Source organism: Lichenostomus cassidix, chromosome 9 (genome assembly GCF_008360975.1).
Source record: "Lichenostomus cassidix isolate B80296 chromosome 9, HeHo_3.0, whole genome shotgun sequence".
Taxonomy (NCBI): Eukaryota; Metazoa; Chordata; class Aves; order Passeriformes; family Meliphagidae; genus Lichenostomus; species Lichenostomus cassidix.
Genome location: NC_139490.1, coordinates 8,346,554 through 8,369,348, shown reverse-complemented (window position 1 = coordinate 8,369,348; position 22,795 = coordinate 8,346,554). Strand labels below are relative to the sequence as shown.

Below are 22,795 nucleotides of genomic sequence, written 5' to 3'. Positions count from 1 at the left end.
TGGGGGACAGGCATCCTGCTTGACAGCTGTCCTGTGGGTGAGCCCAGGGCAAGTGTGAGAGAGTGGCACGCTCTTCATCTTCTGCTGCTCCTGCAGCTGCTGCTGTGGCAAGATGAGGCTGTGCCCGCAGGGATAGCGTCTTTCCCAGGGAAGGAAGACAGACTGTCATTACTGAGATGAGTTTGTCTGTGTCTGTGCACAGCCTGGCTTTGGGAAGGGGGTGCCCTGTCAGGGCAGGCGGAAGGAGGATGGCATTGTCCCCATTCCTCACATGAGCCCTCTGGGACACAGCTGCGATCCTGGCATCTGAGCAGGTGGAGCACGCCCAGCACACTGCCTGGGGCAGGGGCTTCACTAAGGGTCCCCTGCCCAGACCCGGGGGTGACAGGGGAAGAGCAGGAGGATGAGAGGGTAGCCGCCCCTGCTGGCCAAACAGCCCTGCTGGGGTGTGAGGCTCCATCCTCGCCTGTCACCACATCTCTGGTCACCATGACAACAGACAGGGAGGCAGGCGGAGCGGGCTGGCAGCCCTGGGGGGAGCAGGTGGAGGCCAGGGGCATGGGCTGGCACACAGGGGCACCCTGCGGGTGAGAGGGGGCATCTGTCAGGATGCCTCGCCTGCGTGGTGGGGAGGGCGGCTGGGCTGCTCAGCCCAGGCACTGCGAGCTGCTCAGCGTCTTGCTCCTGACCAAATGCCCACAGGAGGCGCACAGCGGGTTTGTCTGGGGATGCGGGCACTGCAGCGTGGCCGGGCAGCCCCTGTGCCAGCCCCTGTGCCGCGGGTTTGGCGCGGCAAGCTCTGGCTGTCGGTGAGCAGAGCGGGTGAGTCATGCTGCTCCCCGGAGCCATGCCAGGAGGGGCTGGCAGTGGGGTCTGCAGCCAGGCCACTGCTGGGCTGGTGGCCTCCTGGGAGTGGCAGAGACCCGGGTGGGGACAGGCTAGGGCTGTGCCCCAGCACGGGGGGTGGCACCCTCCTTCCGTGTCGTCAGCACAAGGGATATATTCCCTGCCATGGGCACCTTTGGGGGCAGAGGAGAGTGGGGGGCCCCACTCTAATTGTCCCATCCCTGGCTGGCTGTTGGGCTCCAGGGAACGAGGTGAGCAGTCTATGGGAGCAGGGGCACACCCCGCCCTCCCCGGCCCACGCGCCCACTCGTGCCAAAAGCTCTTGGCATGCAGGGAGTGTGTTCCTGGCAGCCCGGCCTTCTCCCATCTGGTATTTATCTCCTTCCCGAAATCCCTCCTGCTGCGGGGGGGATGCCCAGTGCCGGGGGGGCGCTGGGGGAGGCCTGGGCCCCACTGCTCACTCTGCAGCCCAGGGAAGAGGCTGGGCTGAGAAAAAGGGGGGTGGAAGAGAACTCCCCCACACATCTACATCCCCAAAATGAATGTGGGTCCCAGGAAGCCTTATTGGGTCCTCTGGGGTGTCATTTCTGTCTGTGAGTCCTGGGACAACCCTGCAAAGGTACCTTTGCCCCAAGCAAGCACTGAGCCCAGCAGCAATGGTGGCCACTGCCCTGGGGAGGGGCATATCATCCCCTTCCAATCCCAGCTGCCTGGCTGACAGTGGCCTGCCAGCACTGTCCCCCACCCCCAAAGCCTGGGTGCCCCAAAGCTGCAGGAGCCAGGAGAGCCCGTGGGTTGCCTGGGCAACTGCAGCCAGGCAGTGATGGGGAGCAGTCCAGGGGAGCAGTTGCCATGGAGACCTGAGGAGCACAATCACCTTGGCAACAGTCCTGTGTGTCCTGCCACCCCCAATCCAGGGCTGCATCCTGAGGAGATGCACCTGGGGTCCATAGTGAACCAGGACCAGCTCCCTGGATGAGGAAGAAGGGGAGGCAGTGGTGCCCACCCCTCCAAGGGGAGAGCCCTGGCTCCCAACACCCACCCAGCCCCCAGCTTAACGGCGCAAAGGAAGAGGTGAGGCCGAGCTCAGCTCCTTGCCTTTATCACTCCACCACTGCAAGCCATTCCCACACCTGATCTTGTCCGGGAGGTGAGCAGGAAAGCGGGGTGCAGTGGGGCTGGACAAGAGGGCAGGCTCCAGGGCACTCTAAAGCTGTTCTCCCTGCAGGGAGTAACAGAGGGACGTAGCCCCCCTCCCCGGGTGGTAGAGCAGCTGGCAAAGGGACTCATCACTGCCAGACAATGGGTGCCCCCAGTGTAATCTGGGCAGTGGCGGTAGGCACATGGATTGGGGTGGCAGGACAACGGTGGCACCAAGGTATGCCTCTGTAGTGGCTTGGCGGGGTTGGGTTTTTGCCACTCCACTGTGCCTGCTGTATTCCACCAGCCCTGGTCTTGCCTGCATAATCCTCCCCATAAATCCCCACACTGGAAGAAAACCACAAGGGAGAAGTCCTGCGTAGCTCTGGGGGCATCATGGCTTGAAAAGGGACACAAGTCCAACAGCTGGCAGCCGAAGTAATGCCCCAGCATGGGGCTGGGGTCTCACCTCCTCAGCTCAGGCATTGTGTAGATTTCCCCCAAGCCTTGGTGTTTAGAGGGGTCCTTCTGGCAGACAAAGGGAAGATGAGGAGGCTGTAACTCCACACCCCCCAAAACAGATGGAATGGCACACCAAGACCCCTCCTTCCCAACAGGAATTGCACAGCTGCACGTGAGAAGACAGCTGAGATTTCTGCAGGCTCCAGCTTGGCTCAGTTTGTGCTGCCCCTCCCTGGGCATGCCCAGGTGCTCTCAGGCCTGGTAGAGGGGTACCACGCGGTCAATGGGCGCCCGGCAGATGGGGCAGAGGCGGGTGGGCAAGGCCTGGAAGCAGCGGAAGCAGCAGCAGATGTGGCCACAGCCCAGGAAGACACACTCGCGGGGCCGTGCTAGACAGACCACGCAGGAGTCTTCGGGTACTCCATCCCCAGCTTCCTCCCCATCCAGCTCCTTGTCCTCCTGCTGCTGTTTGGGGCGGGAGCGGCGGTAGGCGCGGCACAGGGCGTGCAGGAGGATGGCCAGCCCCGCTGCCGCGCACAGCAACGCTGCCCCCTTCCAGAGCCCGCTGGCTGACTCCAGCTCCGACACCACCGTCTGCCAGTCCCCCAGGCACAGGAAAAACTCGCCTCCCCGGGAAGGAGGCTGGAGGTGCAAGGAGCCATCGGGCTGCAGGGACAGCTCCCCGATGCCCGTCAGCCCAGCCCCCACCCGCAGCATCTCCTCGGTCTCCAGGATACCCTTGGGCTTCTCCCCGATCAGGTACTGGCCCAGCAAGTCACGGAAGCTGTGGGTTGGCTGCTGGAATCGCTCGTACACCATCTCCAGGGGCAGGCAGACGGCTTGGAGTGGGCTGTCCACACTCACCTGTGTCACTGCCTCAGGGCCTGGTGAGGCCAGCAGGAAGGGGACGGTGTAGATCTGCTCTGAGAGCACCCGCTCGCTCTCACTCCTGCAAGTGGAGGGGGTTGGGGTGTGGAGAATCACAGAATGAGTTAGGTTGACTTCTGAGATCATCAAGTCCAACCTATGACTGAACACCAGCTTGTCAACTAGACCATGGCACTAACTGCCATGTCCAGTCTTTCCTTAAACACCCCCAGGGATGTCAATTCCACCACCTCCCTGGTGGTGGAGCCTCCTGCTCCCTGGACAGCTCATTCCAATGTCTAATCATCCTTTCTGTGAAGAAGTTCTTACTAATCTCTAACCTAAAGCTGCCCTGGCACAGCTGCCCTGGCAGAGCTGTCACTGGTTGCCTGGGACTAGAGGTTGACTCCCACCTGGCTACAACCTCCTTGCAGTGGGTAGTAGAGAGTGATAAGGTCACCCCAGAATCTCTTCTCCAGGCTAAACATCCCCAGCTCCTTCAGCTGCTCCTCATCAGACTTGTGCTTCAGCCTTTCACCAGCTCTGCTCCCCTTCTCTGGACTTGCTCCAGCAGCTCAATGTCCTTCCTGAGTTGAGGGACCCAGAACTGGACTCTAGAACTGGCTCTCCAGGACTCAAGGTGTGCCTTCACCAGTACCGAGTACAGGAGGATGATCACTGCCCTGTTCCTGCTGGCCACACTGTGAAGAAGCTCTGGGTTCTTGGGGCTGAGCTAAGCATAGGTACTGAAGCCTTTAACCAAGTTACTTTCTGCCTCTCAAACAGCCCCAGAGGATGGGGGTTTGGACTCACTTGTGCAAGCCCACCCCTGCAGTCCCTTCCCATCACTCACCAGCTTCGGGCCAAGCTGTTCCAGATCAGCCGATGCTCCTTCAGAAGCAGTTTCTGGATCACACCCTGCAGCCCCTCATGGTAGTGGCTGGTCAATGCAGCCTGGGCTGGCAGCACTATGCCTAAGGACAAGGGATGTGTCACGACCAAAAGAGGAGATTCTGGCTCTTGTCCCTCGTGCAGGGCCACAGTGTGTCCTTACCTTCCAGAGCAACATAAGGCAGGCACCTCCCCTCAGCTGCAGACACCAGGGCTGGTAAATCGTCATCGACCTGGAGCTTTGGGGCCTCCTGGAAGAGCATGGACTGAGTGTGAGCATGGGCAAGAGCAGGCAGAGGGTAGGCCAAGAATGGCTCTGTGAAGATCTCTAGCAGTTTGTGGCCTGCTCAGTTCCTGTGTGTCACCAGAGGATGGAGCAGGCTGCAGGCATCAGTGTGTGCACCCAAATCAGACGGTGGAGGGCAGTGGGGAAGGGAAAGTGGGAAAGAAAGAGCATCTGAGAGACAGGGCTACCTGTATGCGTGCCACCACTCTGGCTTTCCTTCTGTACAGGTAGTAGAAGAGGCCAGAGAAAGCGAGGCTGGAGCCCAGACACAGCAGTTCCCCAGGAGTGATGGGTTTGTCCATGGTGCCAGGCTTGGGCGGCAATGCCTGCAAGGTGAGCATGTTGTCTGGGAAATGGGGCCGTGCCACCCATCACAGGAACATCCTCCTGTTCTGAAGGCAGGGGTGTCCCTGCATCCCCGTCCCCACGTCGGAGCTGTCTCACTGCCCCAGACCCCAAGGCACAGATGTCTCTCCGCCCCTGTTCCCAGGCTCTGCCGCCCCAGGGCCAAGCTTGCCCGCGGCCCCAGCGTGGGTAGTTCAGCTCGAGCACCCACAGGCGCCCGGTACCCGGCTCGATTCAGCAACCCCGGCCCAGCCAGGGCCCAGTCCCGCACCCGGGATCGGGCCGAGGCCCAGCACCCGTGACCCAGCCCGGGGCCAGGCCCAGGGTCCCACGCAGGTCCGGCCCCGCCGATCCCTCCCGGCCCAGCCCCCGGTTCGGTCCCGGCCCAGTCCCGCCGCCGCGCCCGGCCCCGACGCCCCCGTACCCCCGAGGAGCCCAGGCCCGGACCCTGGCCCTTGCCGCGCTTCCTGCTGGGGAGTGTAGTCCAGCCCTCACGACGCGGCGGCGGACCGGCAGTGACCGAACTACCAGGCCCAGCATCCCTCATGCCGAACTACAGCTCCCGTCGTGCCCTGCGCCATCCGCGCGTAGAACTACAATTCCCAGCAGCCTTTGCAAGCCCATACGGCCGTGGCCGCAGAGTCCCGCGGGGTCCCGGTACCGGGGAGTCCAGAAGACCCCGGGGCGGGGCTGGGGCCGCGCTGTGCGGGGCGGGACCGGCCGGGGCGGGCCCCGGGGACTCGGAGTGGAGGGTTGGGGCAGGTTGGGTTCACCCGCGCTGGGGTAGCGGGACCCCCGGGCGGGGCTTTACCGGGGACACCCGTGCCTGTGACTTGTCCCCATCAGCCCTGCTGTTCTTCCCTCATTCACGGAATGTCCATCCAGACATCTCACTGCCCGCTCCCCTCTCTCGGGATGTCTCATCTCACACGCGGTCCCCAGCCTTGGAGTCACATCCCCACCGCTCCCGATCCCACCTCTCCCCCCGCCCCGACACCGCGAAGGACCCGCAGCTGCTGGAGTAAGTGGAAACTGCTTTTAATCGTTAAATAAACTCGGCGACAGCCACCCACAGCTGAAGGCACCAGAGTCCCCGCTGCCGCCCGCTGGTCCCAGCAGAGGTGGATGGGGAAGCCAAGCTGGATTGGGAGGGGACAAGGGAAGCGGGGAGCTGGGTGGCCCCCAGCCTCCATCTCCGGCAGGTTGGGGACAGGAGCAGGGGGATCTTGGCTCTAGTGCTTTCCCTGGGACCCCTTTGACCTGTCCGCCTGAGGGGGGGCGCGGCGCGGGGGACACTGAGCTGGGCCCGACTCAAGCACATCAGGGTTGGGGGGCAGAGCTGCGTTTTGGGGGTGCTACAGCCTCTCTGCCGGCCGTGTCCAGCCCCAGGCTGTGGATGGGGCTGCGGTGGGTGCCTGGTGTGGGGCCGTGTGTGCCGGGGAGGGTGCAGAGGTGGGGTGTGCAGTGTGAGCACAGGAGGGGGACTGCTCTCTGCCCATGGCCAGCTCCGGGAGCCACTGAGGTCTGGGGAGGGGGGGCACAGCAGACCATCGTCCCCTCTGTCCCCAGCATCCTCCCCGTCCCTACCACACCTCACAGTGCTTGCCGGGGTTCATGGGGGAGCCCAGGGGGCAGCCGAAGTGTTCGACAAAGTCCCTGGAGTTGCTGAGGGTGCCGATGACACGGTACTTGTCGGGGCTGTGGGGGTCGGTCACCAACCCTTCGTGGGAGCTCTCGGGCGTCCGGACGGAGCACCACACCTGACGGAGCGGGAGCAGCCTCAGGGTTGGGGACAGAGCACCCCCGCTGCACGATGGGGAGCTGCGAGGAGCCAGGGCGGGACGGGAAGCCCATCATCTCGCTCCTCCCTACCTGCGCAAAGCCCACGAAGAAGAGCTGGTGGTTGGTGAGCCCCAGGGCTGGCAGGCGCTTTTCCTCCCCGTTCTTCTGCAGCCAGGACTTGTAAGCCTGCGGGAGAGCTGGCCTGAAGCTCCGGGGAGGGACAGACAGGTCCGTGTCCCCTCCGGATGGCGGCACTCACGTTGTAGGCTGCCTTGAGTCCGCCGTTGTCGGCGATGTTCTCGCCCAGCGTCTGCCGCCCGTTGACCTTCTCGCTGTGGACGGTGTAGCGGCCGTACTGCTCCGTCATGCACGCCGTCCGGTTCTTAAAGGCCTCCAGGGAGGAGTTCTGCCACCATGGCCGCAGATTTCCCTCTTTGTCGTACTCCCGTCCTGCAGGAGCGAGCCGTGGGTTGGGGTGGGACCAGGGGAAGCCGTCCCCCTGCAGCCCCCCCGCTGCAGGGGGGTCCCGAAGCAGAGTGGGGTGTAGTGAAGGAATGAGCTCCGGGAGGTGCCGGGGGACCTGGCACCTTGGGTCCACACCCGGGGGAAAAGATGTGCCCCAGCCCCTGCTGTTGGCAGGCTCTGCCTGGGGCTCAGCCATGTGCTTGGGTCCCCAGGCAGCCCCTAGTGCATTTCTGCTATCCCAACCCAGATCTGTGACCCCAAATTCCCTCATTGACCCCATGTCGGCTCCGGGGTTGTGGTGAAGGCACAAAGCAGAGTGTATAGAAGAGGGACCCATCTCGTGCCCCTGAGGAAGGATGATGAGAAGGGGGCTGGGGCTGCAGACACTGTGTCCTCACCAAGCAGATGGAGCGAAAGCTGCACAGAGAAGCCGGGGGAAGGTATCGGCAGGTGCCACCTGGGGAGACAGGATGATAGAAGGGGGGTGGCCAGGGGGGCATGAGCACACATGATGCAATGGATGGCAAAGCGGGACCCCTGTGCACGCAGGGCACCCCTTCCCCACGCCAAGGGCAGGGGCTGGGGGGGACAGGAAGGTGACAGGACAAGGCTGGCACTGCCTGTAGGCTCTCACCTTGGTCATCAAATGCATGGGTCAGCTCGTGCCCCATCACCACGCCGATGCCACCGAAATTAAGGGCTCTGTGGGGCCATGGGAAAGAACCAGGTAAGTACAGGATGTGTTGGTGATGCTGTTGAAGCCCACCCTGTCTGTGTCTGGGTACCCAATGAAACTCTGCTCCAGATGGGACCCAGCTGGGAATGAGTCCTGTTGGCGACACTGGTGGCCCTAAGGGGGCTTTGCAAGCTGTCTTGGTTGCAGGATGTAAAGTTTTGAAGGACACTCAAGCCTCCAGGACATTCCTTTGTGACTGTGGGGGACTCTGTGGCATGCTGGCCCTAATCCCACCCATGCCTCCAGGAGGTGCCCCCAATGCCAGACTCACTTGGGGTGGTTGCGGGCGTAGAAGGGGGCCTGGAGGATCCCAGCAGGAAAGACAATCCCGTTCTTGGTGGGCAGGTAATAGGCATTGACAGTCTGTGGGGTCATGCTCCACCTAGGGCAGGGAGGTGGGACAGGGGACAGTCAGGGGCATATCCCCTCTCACTCCAACCCCAGCACCCTTCTGTTCCATTGCCCACCACAGGCACTCCTGTGCTGCCTTGCCCAGGGCTGGCATTTTTGCCCCCATGCTGTCACCAAGGAACCTTGTCCTGGGGACAAGCTACAGCTACCACAGGTGACCTGTGCTACCACAGGTGACCTACAGTGCTGTGCTACGTCATGTGGGGGATCCCCTCCCCACTTAACCAGTGCTATCCAGGCACCCAGGATGAGAATTTCTCTCTCCTCTCCAAGCCCTCCGCTTACTGGTCGCGGTTGGGGGGTTTCCGGAGCTGGTCGGCCATCACTTTGGCAGAGAAGTTGTAGAAGTTGAGCATGTTTTGGAAGAAGGAGTCCTCAGAGACCTCATACTGGTGAGGAAGAGGAGGGATGAGGAGGGGTCCACCAGGGTGGTTCCCCACACCCTGGCCAGGATGAACTCAGTACTGGGATGGCTTTGCATAACATCCCAAATAGGGACATCGTTCTACCATGAATCTCCCTAGAGCTTGGCATGCAAGCCTCTGCCCACAATCCAGGTGCCCCCTACCCCATCATAGACATCGTCCAGCTCCTTGTTGTCCAGGATGAAGTCAGGGAAGCCAATCATGTCGTAGATGGCATCCGCCTGTATGGGGAGAGGCCCCAGCAGTGAGATGGGGGGGCTTATCTGGATAGGATGAGTAGGATGAGGTTTCCCATCCACTTCCCTCCCTGGGGTCACCTTCTCCTTTGCAGCCTGCCTGGTCTTCTCATCCATCCAGTCCAGCTGGTCCAGGGACACCTCGAAGGCTGCACGGATCTCACTGATCATCTCCTCAGCCTGGGAAGTGGAGGGAATAATGACCCCCTACTCCCCACAATGCCTTGGTGAGGACAGGGTGGACAGGATACAACCTCCCAGGGGTAGGGGTCCCATTTCCCAGCTCCCCGCCTTCCAGCCTTGGGGCTTGGGTGGGATCAGGATTCCCATGGATGGTGATGGAGAGGGGATGGGGACAGAAATATTCTCACGATAGCCTTGCTGTCCCGGTCAAATGTGGCTTTGACGAAGAGGGAGCCCAGCGCAAAGCCCAGTGTGTCATCTGTGTTGGAGATGCAGGTTTGCCAGCGGGGTGTGCAGGACTGTGGGAGCGAAATGAGGGTCTGTGAGGCCCCCAGCCCACTCCCCAGCTCCCCTGCCTTCACCCAGCTTGGCTCTGCCTCCTCATCAGAGGAGAGATGTGCAGCAGCTAAACCCTCATCCCAGAATATAATCCTTGCATTCCCTCTGCAGCATCCAGGGTTCAGTATCCCAAGGGCATCTCAAAGACAGAAGAGGTTCTTGCTGCTTCCAGGCTGGGGGCAGAGGAGTCTGGTCCCAGGGCCCTCCATTACCTTCCTGGTGCCATAGAGTGTCTCCAGCAGCCTCTCCTGGGCTGTCTCAAAGCGCTGATCCAGGCTGGAGGCTGTCTTCTGCACTAGGTTCCAGATCAGGTAGTTGTTTAGGATACTGCAGGGGCAGAGAGATGCTGCAGCTCACCACAGTCTATGACTCCAAGACTCTGATGAGTTGAGAATGTGACCCTGCCATGGGGGCCACAGCCAGGGACATGCAGGAGCCTCACCTCTTGTCAGTGTCATTGATGAGGTCAGAGACCTGCTGGAGGTAGGTATCACCATACACCACCACGGGCTCTGTGTCTGCCAGCTCCAGTGGGGCCAGGGCGTAGGACAGGTAATCCAGCCAATCAATGGCAGGGGCCAGCACCTGGAGGGGACACAGGGATGTGGCACCAGGGGCTTGGCATGGCTCTGCTGCATACTGCTCAGCATGGAGGGGATCTCCTGGGGCAGGATCTGTGCTTTCTGGGAAGGACCCAAAGTCCCTCACTGCTCCAGATCCTTCTCTGCACCCAAGCACCCCTCCTGCTGCTTTTAATGCTGCAGGACAAGGAGGGGACCCCCAGACCCCACAGTGCAAGGTGGCAGCTTCCCCCAAATGGTAACAGCTGGGGGGATAGGCACTATTCTTCAATACCCACTGCGTGTCCCACAGCAAATGGAGCTACCCAGAGTAGGGACAGCAATGGACATGGACCCCTCGGTGCCCTCTGCACAATTCCCCATATGTCCCAGAAGGGTCTCACCAGACTGCACTGGGCTGTGCCCACCTGCAGCTCAGCGATGCTCATCTTGTGGTAGATCTTCTCATCATCCCGCCGCTCAGCCTGGGGCACGGTGATGTTGGCCAGCTGGGTTTCAAAGTCCAGCACCTGCTGCATCTGGAGGCGGGTGGGCTCTGGTGTGCCCCCCAGCAGTGTGCCCAGCTCCACCATGTAGTCCAGGTATGCTGCCAGAACCTGTGGGACCAAAAGCCCTGCCTCAGTGCCGACCACGGCTCATCCTGCCTCCCTGGGCTGGGCACCCAGTAGGCAGGATGGAAGTGCCAGTGGTGTCCCAGTGCTGCTCGCACACCATTGCCATGGGTTTCCCCTGATTGCTGTTGGCAGCATGCCCAGCGCCTAGTCTCACCCTCTCGTTGGCAGTCTTGTTCAGATAGTAATCCCGGGATGGGAGGAAAAGCCCCGACTGGTCCACCTGGGGGGAGAGAGGGGCTGCATAGACATCCCAATGCCCCACGGTGTCTGCCACCCTTTGGTGTCAAGGTGCCAACCTGGATGACGTTGCTGTTGGAGCTCTTGGAGTCTGCACCCACATACACCGTGAAGAAGGGGGTTGCCCGATATGTGCCTGACACACTCTTGAGTACCTCCATGAAGCTGGTTTGGTTCCAGGAGCCAGTGATGTTCCATCCCCCAATCTGCCAGCAGACAGACCTGGCACCTCAAGCAGGGATGGGGTGCATCCCCGAGGGCTGCACCCTCCCCAGTTACATGAAGAGCGGGGCAGGAGGCATGCTGGGCTGAGCCCTGACAGCTCAGCTAACGTGTGGGTGTCTGCCCACCTTGTCGATGAGCTCCATGAGGGGCTGGGAGCCCAGCTCCTCTATCCTCTGCTCCTTGAGGCAGGACAGGTAGTACCGCTGTGTCTTCCTCTCTGCCTCGCTGCTGGAGTTGAAGGTGGCATTTTCTGTGGGAGGCTGTGGGTCAGCCCCAGTGGCACAGGGGTCACCCCTTCAGTGTCCGTGACCCCTCAGTGCCCACCTAGGAGATGTTTCATGATGGCCTGGTTCTGGTCCCAGATGCTGTTGAAGGTGCTCCACTTGGAGCGCCCATTGGGCAGTGGGTTCCTCTTAATCCAGCCCCCGCATGAGTACTGGTAGAAGTCCTGGCATGGGTCCGTCTCTGTATCCAGGGCCTCCAGGATCTTGCTGGCCACCCGGACACAGGCATCCGTCAGGCACGTACTGTGAGAGGGATCTGGCAGGGAAGGCATGCCTGGGGCTGGGCGAGTGTACTGGGGGAAACCGAGGCACAGGGCGGGGCCAAGCCCTGTCTGTACCCCAGGATGGGCAAAGCACCTGGAACAGGCACCCTGGGCTGACCCATCAGTCCTCATCCTCCCATGTCCTCCCAGGTGTGGGGACACCACTGCCAAGGGTTCCTACCTCTGCGGTACTGGATGGCCAGAGTGATGATGGCAACGCTGAGAAGCAGGGCCAGAGAGACGGCAATGGCGCAGAGCACCAGCTCCAGCTGGCTGCGTGAGGCCAGGCGGCTTAGCAGAGTTCCCGGCCCCTTCCGAAACCCCACCTGGGCAGGAGCAGGACCTGTCATCGCACCATGGAGGGCCAAACATCACTGCCCCCCCTTCCCTCCCCACCGGTCCCCGGTGCCTGGTGCAGCTGCATGAAGAGGTGGGGACCAGGACATCCCTCCCCACCAGCCCTGGCAAGCCGGTGGTGGGTGCTGGCAGCCTCCCCCCGCCGAGCCACAAGGAAGGATGATTGTCTAGGCACACTCTGTGCCGCATTTTGGCTGACTCCCAGCACATCCCTGGGGACAGTCAGGTCTGGCTTGGCTCCCAACGCTGCTCCCAGTGCCCACCTGGTTGCAGACAGGCATCAGAGGGTGAAGAAAGGGGCTAGAGAGGACGGAGAGGGGAAGGATGGAGGAGCCGGGGCAGACCTCACCTCCACGGTGTCAGGAGAGGCGCTACCATCTCCCGCTGGCTCCGGCCCCTCCTCGTCCTGCAGCGTGGCACGCTTGTAGTTGGGCATCTGCTAAGGAGGGAGCGGGCTGGGACAAGGGCGTGGGGGTGGCTGTTCCCCACCCTGCCACACCCTCTGGCTCTTACGGCAGGGGCCACTGCCTGCTCAGTGAGTACACAATGGGGCTGAGGCAGCCCCTGACCCCCCTCAGTGTGCCCAGTGTGCCCCCGAGGTTGTCCCCAGCCCTGTGAGGCCCTGGGAAGCACGGGGAGACCTGCTAATGAGGGGCTTGGGGCCTGTCACCGGAGCATCCCTCTGTGTAGCCATGGCAGCTGTGGCATCAGTCCTGCCGACAGGTGACACATCGCCACAGAGAAATGGTCCCCGTCACCAAGCAACTGTTTCCTAGTACTGCTGCCTCACCCCTCCTCCCCTGACTGGAACTTTCCATGCAGATGTGCAGTGGTCTGAAACATCTGGAAGTGCTTCCAGCCCCATCCTGGCTCCGGGGGTGACCAGGATGCGGGACAGAGTGTGTGAGGGGAGAAGGGGCACTACAGTGGGTACCAGCCAGGAGGGGAGGGTCCCCCTTACTCCTGGCCTCACAAGGCAGCTTGCACAGATGCAGCCGAGAGGGCTGCTGAGGACTCAGCCAAGAGGGAGATGGTGGAGTTGTGCCAGCAGCATTGGAGGGGGGATAATCTAGTATAAAATGCTGGAGGTTTTGGTGCGAGAGAATCAGCAATGATGCTGGTTGTGAGCTATCCTTAGGCTTCAGAGGTAATGCCTGGGTGGGTCGCGGCTCACCCTCCAGTCTGTGCTGCACACTAAAGTGAATGCCCAGGGCTTCCTGCAGGGCTGGTGTCAGGGGCCAGGAATGATGGGCAGAGGGTAAGGCAGAGAGAGTGCCTCGTGGCCAGCTCTGCCCACTGCCACACTGCTGGGATGGGGAGGGGGCATCACCAAGGGCTGCAGCAGGAGGTTAGGATTGACAGTTGGCAGGAGCACCCCATTGAAAAGGGCTCCCAGAAGATGCTGGCATTAGGAGGGATTGCTCAGCATCCTGTAGGAGCTTGGCCAGCCGGGCCTCCCCCACCACCACTCCAGCTCCCTTCAACATGCTCCTTTCCACTCCAGGGTGGTCCTCATCCTGGGCAATAGCCGGCACCCCCTCTCCAGCACCTCCCGTGGCGTCCTCAAGGCAGGAGCCTATTTCTGGGGCTCCTCCTACCCTCTCTATAGGGCTGAGACCCCTGGGGACAGGGCCCCTTGCCCCCTCCAGGGGTGCTCTCTTGGGGGTCACCCTATGAGGAACATCACTGTACCCCAAGTATGCTTTATGTCTCGGTGGAGCAGGGTTTGTGGGGCCATGTCTGAACCACCCCAGTTCCCTCTGTCTAGCCCCAGGCAGTGATCTGGGGGAGTTTTCTTCCCCCACCATGGGGAACAGGGACCCTCTAGCCACTTAGTTCCCTTAGCTCCGGCCCCACACAGCCCCTGCATCCTGCATCCCATAGGTTCTCGCCGCCCCCCGTAATCAGCCAGTCCCCCCCGCCCTCCCTCCCGCACGTTCCCGAAGCCCCTGCAGCCCTTCCAGCTCCTTGAGCTCTCCAGCCCCGGGGTCTCCTGTGCCCCGACCCCCTCCTGCCCCCCTCGCCGCGCCCCTCGCTGGTGCCCCCCATCCCCCCTCCTCTTGCCCCCCGCCCTGCCACACCACTGCCCCGGGCACTCACGGCGTGTCCAAGCTCCTGTAGGGCCACGTTCATCCTGGCCATCCCGGGCCGCCTCCCGCCTAGCTCCGCTCCCCGCCCGGGCCGCGCCGGGCCCCCGCCGCCGCCGCAGCGCCGCCTGCCTCCGCCGCCGCCATGGCCCTCACCGGGCGCCGCGCTGCCGCCAAGATCGGCACCGGCACCGGGACCGGGTCCGGCAGTGATGGGGCTGGGCAGAGATGGGGCCGCGCCGAGGGATGAAGCCGCAAGGGCTGAGACCGGCGGCGTGCGGACCGCAAGCACCGGGGGGGGGCGATGGGCGCCGGCGGCCCGGGAGGGGCTGAAGCAGGGACCCCGGCGCCCAGCCCGGTCGCACCGCTCCTCTGCACTCGACCTGGCCCCGCCACCAAGGTGACCGCCGTGCGCACGGGAGGAGCTCCGCACCGGCACCCGCACTGGTATCTGCACCGGCACCGCCGCTTGCACCCCCACAGAGCCGCACTGGCACCGGGACGGTGAGCAGCAAAGGCACCCGCAGCCTCCCTCACCGACACTGACGCTCGGACCGGCGCCCGCACCGGCACGGGCAGCAGAACTCGGGTTCTCAACCGGCTGCCCGCGACAGGCAGCGGCACACGGACACAAGGACCGACCCCTGTCTCCAGCACTCGGGGGGGCACACGAGCGCCCAGGTACCGGACACTGACACCGGCAGCGAGTAGTAACGGTACACTGCCGCAGCAGCACCTCCTGCTCCGGTACCCGGGCACACACTCCAGTGCACCAGTACCCTGACAGGCGGATGGATGCGCACAAGCACACTGACACCGCATCCCTGGTACCTAGACGAGGGCATCCCGGTGTCACCCTCAGGCCCATGCCACAGCACACGCAGCCGGGGGTGCACAGCCATGGTCAGCGCCTTGGTAGTGAGCGAGGGGAAGGCCATGACTGTGCACAGCCACACACCTCGCCTTGACCTCCCAGTTCTGTGTGACCACCTGTCCGGGACAGGTCACCCAGCCCGGGGTGCTGCGGCACAGAGGGTGACATTTTCCCTGGGGTGCCTGGTGGGACTGCGTGAGGCAGTACCACCTGCCCAAACTGTGGAGCTCGGGACACAGCGTGGCACATGTGAGCAGGAAGGGTGTGTGTGCACACAGGTGGTGGGGCGTCAGGGTGCTCACGGGTGTCTGCGACATGTGGGGGCCACGGCAAACCTGCCAGCAATGCTACTTCACTCGCCCAGCTCGGGTGGCAGCGTGGCCCGTGCCAGGGCGGTGGAGCCCCGAGTGTCCAGCTGCTAGTGCCGCTGCCGGTGTCAGCGTTGCTGCCGGGGCTGCTGTCGGTGCCGGTGTCGGTGTCACTGTCGGTGCCGATGCCCCGGCACGTGTGGCCGCCCCGCCCCTGGCCCCGCCCCCGGCGCGCGGCGGTGCCGTCACGGCGTTGCGCAGGCGCGGTGCGGCGGAAGCGCGGCGGGGCGAACATGGACGCGGGCGGCGGCGGCGGGCAGAGCCGGGTACAGGGTGGCCCCGGGGCGGGCGGCGACGAGAAGCCCACGCCGCCTTGGGGCCGGGACCGCCGGGACCCGCCCGCCGGGCCCGAGAAGGAGCAGGAGCTGGTGAGCGCCGCCGCGCCGCGGGCCGCAGCTGAGTCACGGCCCGTTCGGGCCGGCGTCACCGGCGGGGCAGGACGTCATTCCGCGTCACGGGGTTGGCCGGCATCCCTCCGGGAACGGGACGTCATCCCACGTCACGGGGGCGGCCAGCATCCCTCCGGGGACTCCCTCCAGCGGGGGCGCGTGACGGCAGCGGCGCGGGGGGTTCCCTTCGGCGAGGCGGCGGGACGTCATGGGGTGCCCGCGTGACGCAACCCAGGGGTCCCGTTCCTGGGCGGGGGGCTCGGGGGGCTCAGTGGAGTATTGGCGAGGGAAGCTGTGATGGAACCAGGGTGCGTGTGTGACAGTGGGCGATATGGAGGAGTCCCCACTTTGCCCAGCATGGGAGTGATCTTGGCTTTGGGGGTCCCCATGGGCTGGGGGACCCAGCCTTTGGGTGAAGGGGTGCTGTCACTGGGGTGTCCCCATGTGGGGCTGTGTCTTGACGTGCCCCTCTCTGTGGGGCGGTTTTCATACAGCACAAGGTTGATTATGGGGGTGGTGCATCTCATGCCCTGGGGATGGGGTGATTTCTTTGGGAGGGTAGCCCCAGGAGTGTGAGAATTGCTCCACTCTGGTAGCACTCGGGCAGGATGGCATCCTGAGTGACAAGTGTGTCACTCTGTCCTGGTCCACCCGCGGCTACGGGTGACAACCTTGCCTCTGTTACACTGAGAGGCACTGTGCTTGCACTCTTAACTCTGCTTTCTCCTGTGCATTTCCGCAGTCAGAGGAGGACAAGCAGCTGCAGGATGAGTTGGAGATGCTGGTGGAGCGCCTGGGGGTAAGTCTGTGCTGTGCCCCTCAGCAAGGAGTCCTGGTTACGATTTGAGTCCATCTGTCTCTCACTTATGGCTGTTCCTTGTGCAGTGGAGGTGGGGGGTTTTAGCTTGAGTGGGGCCCCTCCTTGTCTGCTGTGATGTCTTCCAGCCTTGCTGCCTGTCTGACCTGTGCCTGGGGGACCTCTGTGTCCCTGGTATGTGGGAGACTTTCTGCCCTGCTGTGCCCTCCTTCCCCAGCTCTTGGGGTGACCAGTGCAGCCCAGGGTGAGGGGCTGGCAAGGTGGTGGCTCAGGAACAAGCCCCTTGCTACCTGACAGGCATCTTCTCTCTGCAGGAGAAAGACACATCACTCTACCGCCCAGCCCTGGAGGAGCTGCGGAGGCAGATCCGCTCTTCCACCACCTCTATGACTTCTGTTCCCAAACCCCTCAAGTTCCTACGTCCCCATTATGGCAAGCTGAAGGAGATCTATGAGAACATGGCTCCAGGAGAGAACAAGGTAGAAATTCTTGGCCCCACCATCCCATGTGACTGAGGGGACAGTGCTGAGGCAGGCAATCACAGAACCCTCCAGACCCTGTGACTTGCTCCAGAGGATTATTATTTGTTTTGCCACCTGTGGTGGTTTGTGGGCACAGGGAGGGTGTTGCATCCCTGGCTGCCCCTGCTTCCCTGTGCCTGGCCTGTGTCTGGAGCTCTGCACTCTTTCTGCAGCGCTTTGCAGCAGACATCATTTCTGTCCTGGCCATGACCATGAGTGGGGAGCGTGAGTGTCTGAAGTACCGGCTGCTGGGCTCCCAAGAGGAGCTGGCATCTTGGGGGCATGAATATGTCAGGTAAGCCTGAGCCTCTGGGACCAGAGCTTGGGGGAGGGTAAGGGCTTGGAGGAATTTCCTGGAGTGCTTTGGCTCTTGCCTGTCTGAGATGTGCCTTTACTTGCTGATCATGCATTCAGTTGCCTCTGTCACACCTGCATATGTGTCACTTCATTGTCTATCCACAGTGATTTTCTAGCTGCAGAGATCTTGCTGCTATGGCCTCTGAAATCTCTGCTCTTAACCCTGTTCCTCCTCTGGGCTTGTCCCACATAAGCTCTGCAGAATGTAGAGTCTCTGTAAACAGCACACAGCCCTGGCTAACTGGGAGCAGCTGCTCCCCATTCTCATGGCTCAGTGAAACTTTCTGTCGTGGTGATGCTCCTTTGTTCCTGCAGGCACTTGGCAGGAGAGGTGGCCAAGGAGTGGCAGGAGATCGATGAAGCTGACAAGGCTCAGAGGGACACACTCCTCACCCTGGTCAAGGAGATTGTCCCCTACAACATGGCCCACAATGCAGAACATGAGGCCTGTGACCTGCTCATGGAGATTGAGCAGATGGACATGCTGGAGAAGTACATCGATGACAACGCCTACTCCAAAGTGTGCCTCTACCTGACCAGGTGAGGGGGCTTGGCAGGCTGAGGTGCTGGATGGGGCCTGATCTCTGTCGGGCTGAGGTTGCCCGATGTGATTGTCACCCTCATGTCTGTCTCCTCCTTGAAGCTGTGTAAGCTACGTCCCAGAGCCCGAGAACTCGGCTCTCTTACGCTGTGCCCTGGGCATCTTCCGCAAATTCAATCGCTACCCTGAAGCCCTGCGCCTCGCTCTGATGCTCAATGATGTGGAGCTGGTGGAGGACATCTTCACTTCTTGCAAAGATGTGTAAGCAAAGATGTTCCCTGCCCTCTTGGGCCTTTGCTTATCCTGGTGGGGCATGGCTCTCCATCTGGGCAGAGTTGGGTTGAGTCTCCACTACTGGAGGTGTCTGGGAGTTTGGGCTGAGACTCTTGTCTCTGAAGTGAAGGTGGGCAGGAATGGGTCATCTCTGTGTACCCTAGGCAGGGTGTGTTGGCTCACTGCTTGGTGAACCTGTGTTTGTGCTGGGGCTTGCTAGGTTCTGGGCACTCAGGAAACCTCTCCCCTCTGCACAGAGTTGTCCAGAAGCAGATGGCCTTTATGCTGGGCCGCCATGGGGTCTTCCTGGAACTGAATGAGGATGTGGAGGAGTATGAAGATCTGACAGAAATCATGTCCAATGTCCAGCTCAACAGCAATTTCTTGGCCTTAGCCAGAGAGGTGAGTGTCCCAGCTGGGAAAGGCACCCTGGGCTGCATCCAGCTGTGGCTGCCCTGGTTTCCAGGCTCTGGCAAGATTTGAGAAGAAATCCGTCATCCCTGTGATCTGGGTCAGACACCTTTTCCCTTGTCTCTGCAGCTGGACATCATGGAGCCCAAAGTGCCGGATGATATTTACAAAACCCATCTGGAAAATAACCGTAAGGGCTTGTGATATGGTGTTTATCATCCATGCCTATGGGGAGTTACTGGGGCTGCAAAGCACCTCTGAGCCTGTGTGGTCAGTTGTGTATCTCAGGGTGAGCAGATGGCCTGCCCATGGTCTCTGACCTGTGGATTTAGGTTTCTCCTTCCTGCTGGTGGTGGGACAGGTCCTTGTTCCCCTGTGGTGTGGGATGGCTGCACGGTGGAGGGCTGGCAGGGCTTCTCTTGCTGCCTGCCTCACCCTGACGTTGTTTCACAGGGTTTGGGGGCAGTGGTTCCCAAGTGGACTCAGCCCGGATGAATTTGGCCTCCTCCTTTGTGAATGGCTTTGTGAATGCTGCCTTTGGACAGGACAAGTTGCTGACAGATGATGGCAATAAATGGTTGTACAAGAACAAGGACCATGGTGAGTGAGCTGGCTGGTTGGGGCTGGAGATGCCTCTAGGCTTGGGGTTACCACCCTGTCCCTTTTGAGGTTGGGGTGGTGGCTGAGGTAGCCCATGTACCTGGCCGCCACAAGCCCCATGCAGGGTACATCAGTTCAGGCCTGATGTGAGCCCTTCTCCCCTGGAACTTCAGGGATGCTGAGTGCTGCAGCCTCTCTGGGCACGATCCTGTTGTGGGATGTGGACGGGGGGCTCACGCAGATCGACAAGTACCTGTACTCCTCAGAAGATTACATCAAGGTCAGTGAGAGATCCTCACTCTCTGTGTGTGTGGGGCAGTCCTGTGAGCAGGGTATGCAGTTAGCTGGGGAGTGGTCTTTGCTTTGGTCCGCTGTGCAGCTTAGCTCCTGCACATAGAAGAGTTGGATGTCCTGTGTCCCAGGCTTTTGAGCAGCTCACAGCAAGGTGTGGATGTCTTGAGGATGTCCCTGAGGCACTTTGGGGGATCTCCATGTCACAGAGCTACAAGCTTTGGACTGCTCAGCTGGATCCAGAGTGGCATTGCCAATTTGGGGGAGTGGTTGTGATGTGTGAGGTGACATGGCTGGTAAGGAGCTTTTTGCATTGGTGGCTGGTGCATGATGGTCCTTCTGCCTTGCAGTCTGGAGCCCTCTTGGCCTGTGGCATCGTCAACTCAGGAGTGAAAAATGAGTGTGACCCTGCCCTCGCCCTCCTGTCCGACTATGTCCTCCACAATAGCAACACAATGAGGATTGGAGCCATTTTTGGGTAAGGGCCTGGCCCCAGCCTCCCCTTGCTGCCCAGGGTGACGCTGCTTCTCCCTCATACCCCTCTGGACTCTCTGCAGGCTGGGACTGGCATATGCGGGCTCCAACCGTGAGGACGTCCTGACTTTGCTGCTACCTGTGATGGGAGACTCCAAGTCCAGCATGGAGGTATGGGGGGAGGCAGGGTTTGCCTGCAGTTCCTGTTTCCCCATCCAGTCCCCAGCAGCTGCTGGGAATACAGAGGCTGTCCTGCAGCCAGCTTGGGCTCCAAGAGCAAGGCTATGTGTCTGTGCTCAGTGCTGTGCTGTGCCAGAAGAGCATGACCCTATTTTCCTTGTCCGAACTGCTGCCACAATGGGATTACAGAGATGTAGGAGGGTAGGAAACCACCAGGTCTCCCAGTAGCCCATATTTAACCAGGAGGTGGGGATCAAGGGTAGCCAGTGCTGTGGGCCAGCTCACCCTGAGTGGTCCCTGTGTATGACATGACTCCTTCCCCCTTCACCAGGTGGCTGGTGTGACTGCCCTGGCCTGCGGGATGATATCAGTGGGCTCCTGCAATGGGGATGTCACCTCAACCATCCTCCAGACCATCATGGAGAAATCAGAGACAGAGCTGAAGGACACATATGCCCGGTGGCTGCCACTTGGCCTGGGCTTGAACCACTTGGGTAAGGTTGGACAGAGCCAGTGGCTCATGGGTTGGGGTATGGGGTGGGAGCATCTCTCCACCACTGTCCTTTAACCATCTTGCCTTCTTTGGCAGGGAAGGGAGAGGCGATTGAGGCCATTTTGGCAGCACTGGAGGTGGTATCAGAGCCATTTCGCAGCTTCGCCAACACACTGGTGGATATCTGTGCCTATGCGGGTGAGTTGGACTGATCAAGGTGGGGGGAAGCAAAAGCAGGTCTAGGGCCCTCTGCCTGCTGATCCTGGCCCTCCACTTTCTCCCCAGGCTCAGGGAATGTCTTGAAGGTGCAACAGCTCCTGCACATCTGCAGTGAGCATTTTGACTCCAAGGAGAAAGAGGAGGACAAGGACAAAAAGGACAAGAAAGAGAAGGAGAAGAAAGAGAGCTCAGCTGACATGGGGGCTCACCAGGTGGGGCAATGTGGGCTGGGATCTGTGTTCCTGGAGCAGGAACTGCCTTTGGAGGGGTCCCTAAGGCCCTTGGGTCTGAGCTGAAGGAAAACAGCTCCCAGCAGGATCCGCTGCTCACCCTGTCCCCCTGGGCTTGGGGTGGGCAAAGAGGCTTAAGAACTTGGGCGTTGGGCTGGGTGCTCCCTTCCCTGTCACTCAGTGCCCGTGTCCCTGCAGGGTGTAGCAGTGTTGGGGATCGCGCTCATTGCCATGGGTGAGGAGATCGGAGCGGAGATGGGTCTGCGCACGTTTGGCCACTTGGTGAGTGAAGCCATGGGGGCAGCACAGCCAGGAAGGGACCTGGCAGTAGAAACTGGGTATTGCCTCTACTGAGCACATCTCAGTAGACCTTGCTGTGCTTGGTGATCTGGGTCTAACACCCACCTCCTCTCTGTGCAGCTGCGGTATGGAGAGCCCACCCTCCGCCGTGCTGTGCCCCTGGCCCTGGCTCTTATCTCAGTTTCCAATCCCCGGCTCAACATCCTCGATACTCTCAGCAAGTTCTCTCATGATGCTGACCCCGAGGTCTCCTACAACTCCATCTTTGCCATGGGCATGGTGGGCAGCGGTAAGCCTAGGGATAGCCTAGTTTGGGGTTTGTCTGGGGAGAAGGTGGGAGACCCAAGCCTTGTATGCTACTCTGCCTGCACCTCCTTGTCCGCAGGTACCAACAACGCCCGGCTGGCAGCGATGCTGCGGCAGCTTGCCCAGTACCATGCCAAGGACCCCAACAACCTCTTCATGGTGCGGTTGGCCCAGGTGATGATACTGTGCTCACTGCATGTGTAGGGAAGGGAAAGGCTGGGGTCCCTGCCCTGGGTGTGGGAGGGGAGTGGTGTCCTGGGGTGTCACTCTCCTGGTGGCAGGGCTGGGAGTCACAGGGGTTACTCCACTGCTTTTTCATGTGCTCTCTCTACCACACCAGGGCCTGACCCATCTGGGCAAGGGGACACTCACCCTATGCCCATACCACAGTGATCGCCAGCTCATGAGCCAAGTGGCTGTAGCTGGGCTGCTGACCGTCCTCGTGTCCTTCCTGGATGTGCGCAACAGTGAGTAGTGTGGCCTCTGTCCCCCCAGTCCCCGCTGCTCCACAGGGTGGACATTGCTCAGCCCCTTAGCTTCTGTCTTCCTACAGTTATCCTGGGCAAGTCCCACTACGTACTCTATGGCCTTGTTGCTGCCATGCAGCCTCGCATGCTGGTCACCTTTGACGAGGAGCTGCGGCCTCTGCCTGTGTCGGTTCGGGTAGGACAGGTAAGGGGCAGCCAGGGCTGGGGAGAGGCTGCTCTGATGTCCCTGTGTGTCCCTAGCATTGACCTTGCTCTCCTCTCACAGGCTGTGGATGTGGTGGGCCAAGCAGGCAAGCCCAAAACCATCACTGGCTTCCAGACTCACACAACACCAGTGCTGCTGGCACATGGAGAACGGGCAGAGCTGGCCACAGAGGAGCACGTGCCCGTGACACCCATCCTGGAGGGATTTGTTATCCTACGCAAGAACCCCAACTATGACGTTTGAGCCAAAGGGGAGCTGGGGGGTGGGTAGGTGGCTTGGAAGGGAAGGGAAAAAAAACTAGTTTGTTTTTGTTACTGAGAGTCAAGGAAATAAACTATGTGGAGACTCTAGTGCTGCTCTGTCTGTGCTGCTCTAGTGCTGCTGCTGTCCTCTCCT

The 22,795-nt window shown here is 61.2% G+C and overlaps 3 protein-coding genes and 1 long non-coding RNA gene across 10 annotated transcripts; 2 read left to right on the top strand and 2 right to left on the bottom strand.

The window, feature by feature from the left end:
* Positions 1–1,932: 1,932 nt before the first annotated feature.
* LOC146433178 (mitochondrial ubiquitin ligase activator of nfkb 1-A-like) lies at positions 1,933–5,390 on the bottom strand. Its single transcript, XM_085069214.1, has 5 exons — positions 5,262–5,390; positions 4,681–4,818; positions 4,370–4,457; positions 4,169–4,289; positions 1,933–3,397 (listed from the first exon to the last, which is right to left on the bottom strand). The coding sequence occupies exons 1-5, from the start codon at positions 5,382–5,384 to the stop codon at positions 2,701–2,703; spliced, it is 1,167 nt and encodes a 388-aa protein (XP_084925340.1). The 5' UTR covers positions 5,385–5,390; the 3' UTR covers positions 1,933–2,700.
* LOC146433177 (uncharacterized) lies at positions 4,365–5,905 on the top strand. The gene is made up of 2 exons (XR_014854013.1): positions 4,365–4,478; positions 4,720–5,905. It is a non-coding gene; the product is annotated as an uncharacterized LOC146433177 (long non-coding RNA).
* Positions 5,860–15,393, bottom strand: ECE2 (endothelin converting enzyme 2). Of its 6 annotated transcripts, none has more exons than XM_085069205.1 (19): positions 14,076–15,385; positions 12,325–12,414; positions 11,800–11,944; positions 11,396–11,611; positions 11,197–11,321; positions 10,906–11,052; positions 10,707–10,829; positions 10,403–10,591; positions 9,857–9,999; positions 9,627–9,741; positions 9,264–9,374; positions 8,974–9,072; positions 8,800–8,877; positions 8,517–8,620; positions 8,092–8,202; positions 7,719–7,786; positions 6,879–7,069; positions 6,710–6,805; positions 5,860–6,597 (listed from the first exon to the last, which is right to left on the bottom strand). In XM_085069205.1, exons 1-19 carry the CDS (start codon positions 14,928–14,930, stop codon positions 6,421–6,423), a joined length of 3,183 nt encoding a protein of 1,060 aa, XP_084925331.1. In that variant the 5' UTR covers positions 14,931–15,385; the 3' UTR covers positions 5,860–6,420. The 6 variants fall into 6 exon arrangements, 5 of the variants coding, with proteins under 5 accessions (XP_084925331.1, XP_084925332.1, XP_084925333.1 ...); XM_085069206.1 differs by having other exon boundaries at positions 12,325–12,411; XM_085069207.1 differs by having other exon boundaries at positions 10,764–10,829; positions 14,076–15,383.
* A 100-nt stretch (positions 15,394–15,493) lies between these two features.
* On the top strand, positions 15,494–22,749 carry PSMD2 (proteasome 26S subunit ubiquitin receptor, non-ATPase 2). Of its 2 annotated transcripts, none has more exons than XM_085069199.1 (21): positions 15,494–15,672; positions 16,436–16,492; positions 16,825–16,989; positions 17,205–17,326; positions 17,704–17,928; positions 18,032–18,190; positions 18,460–18,604; positions 18,743–18,803; positions 19,067–19,213; positions 19,387–19,493; positions 19,855–19,982; positions 20,062–20,149; positions 20,490–20,652; positions 20,748–20,849; positions 20,937–21,082; positions 21,299–21,382; positions 21,521–21,689; positions 21,786–21,880; positions 22,047–22,173; positions 22,260–22,378; positions 22,460–22,749. In XM_085069199.1, the coding sequence occupies exons 1-21, from the start codon at positions 15,538–15,540 to the stop codon at positions 22,640–22,642; spliced, it is 2,727 nt and encodes a 908-aa protein (XP_084925325.1). In that variant the 5' UTR covers positions 15,494–15,537; the 3' UTR covers positions 22,643–22,749. The 2 variants fall into 2 exon arrangements, with proteins under 2 accessions (XP_084925325.1, XP_084925326.1); XM_085069200.1 differs by having other exon boundaries at positions 20,490–20,657; positions 20,753–20,849.
* The last annotated feature ends 46 nt before the right edge of the window (positions 22,750–22,795 follow it).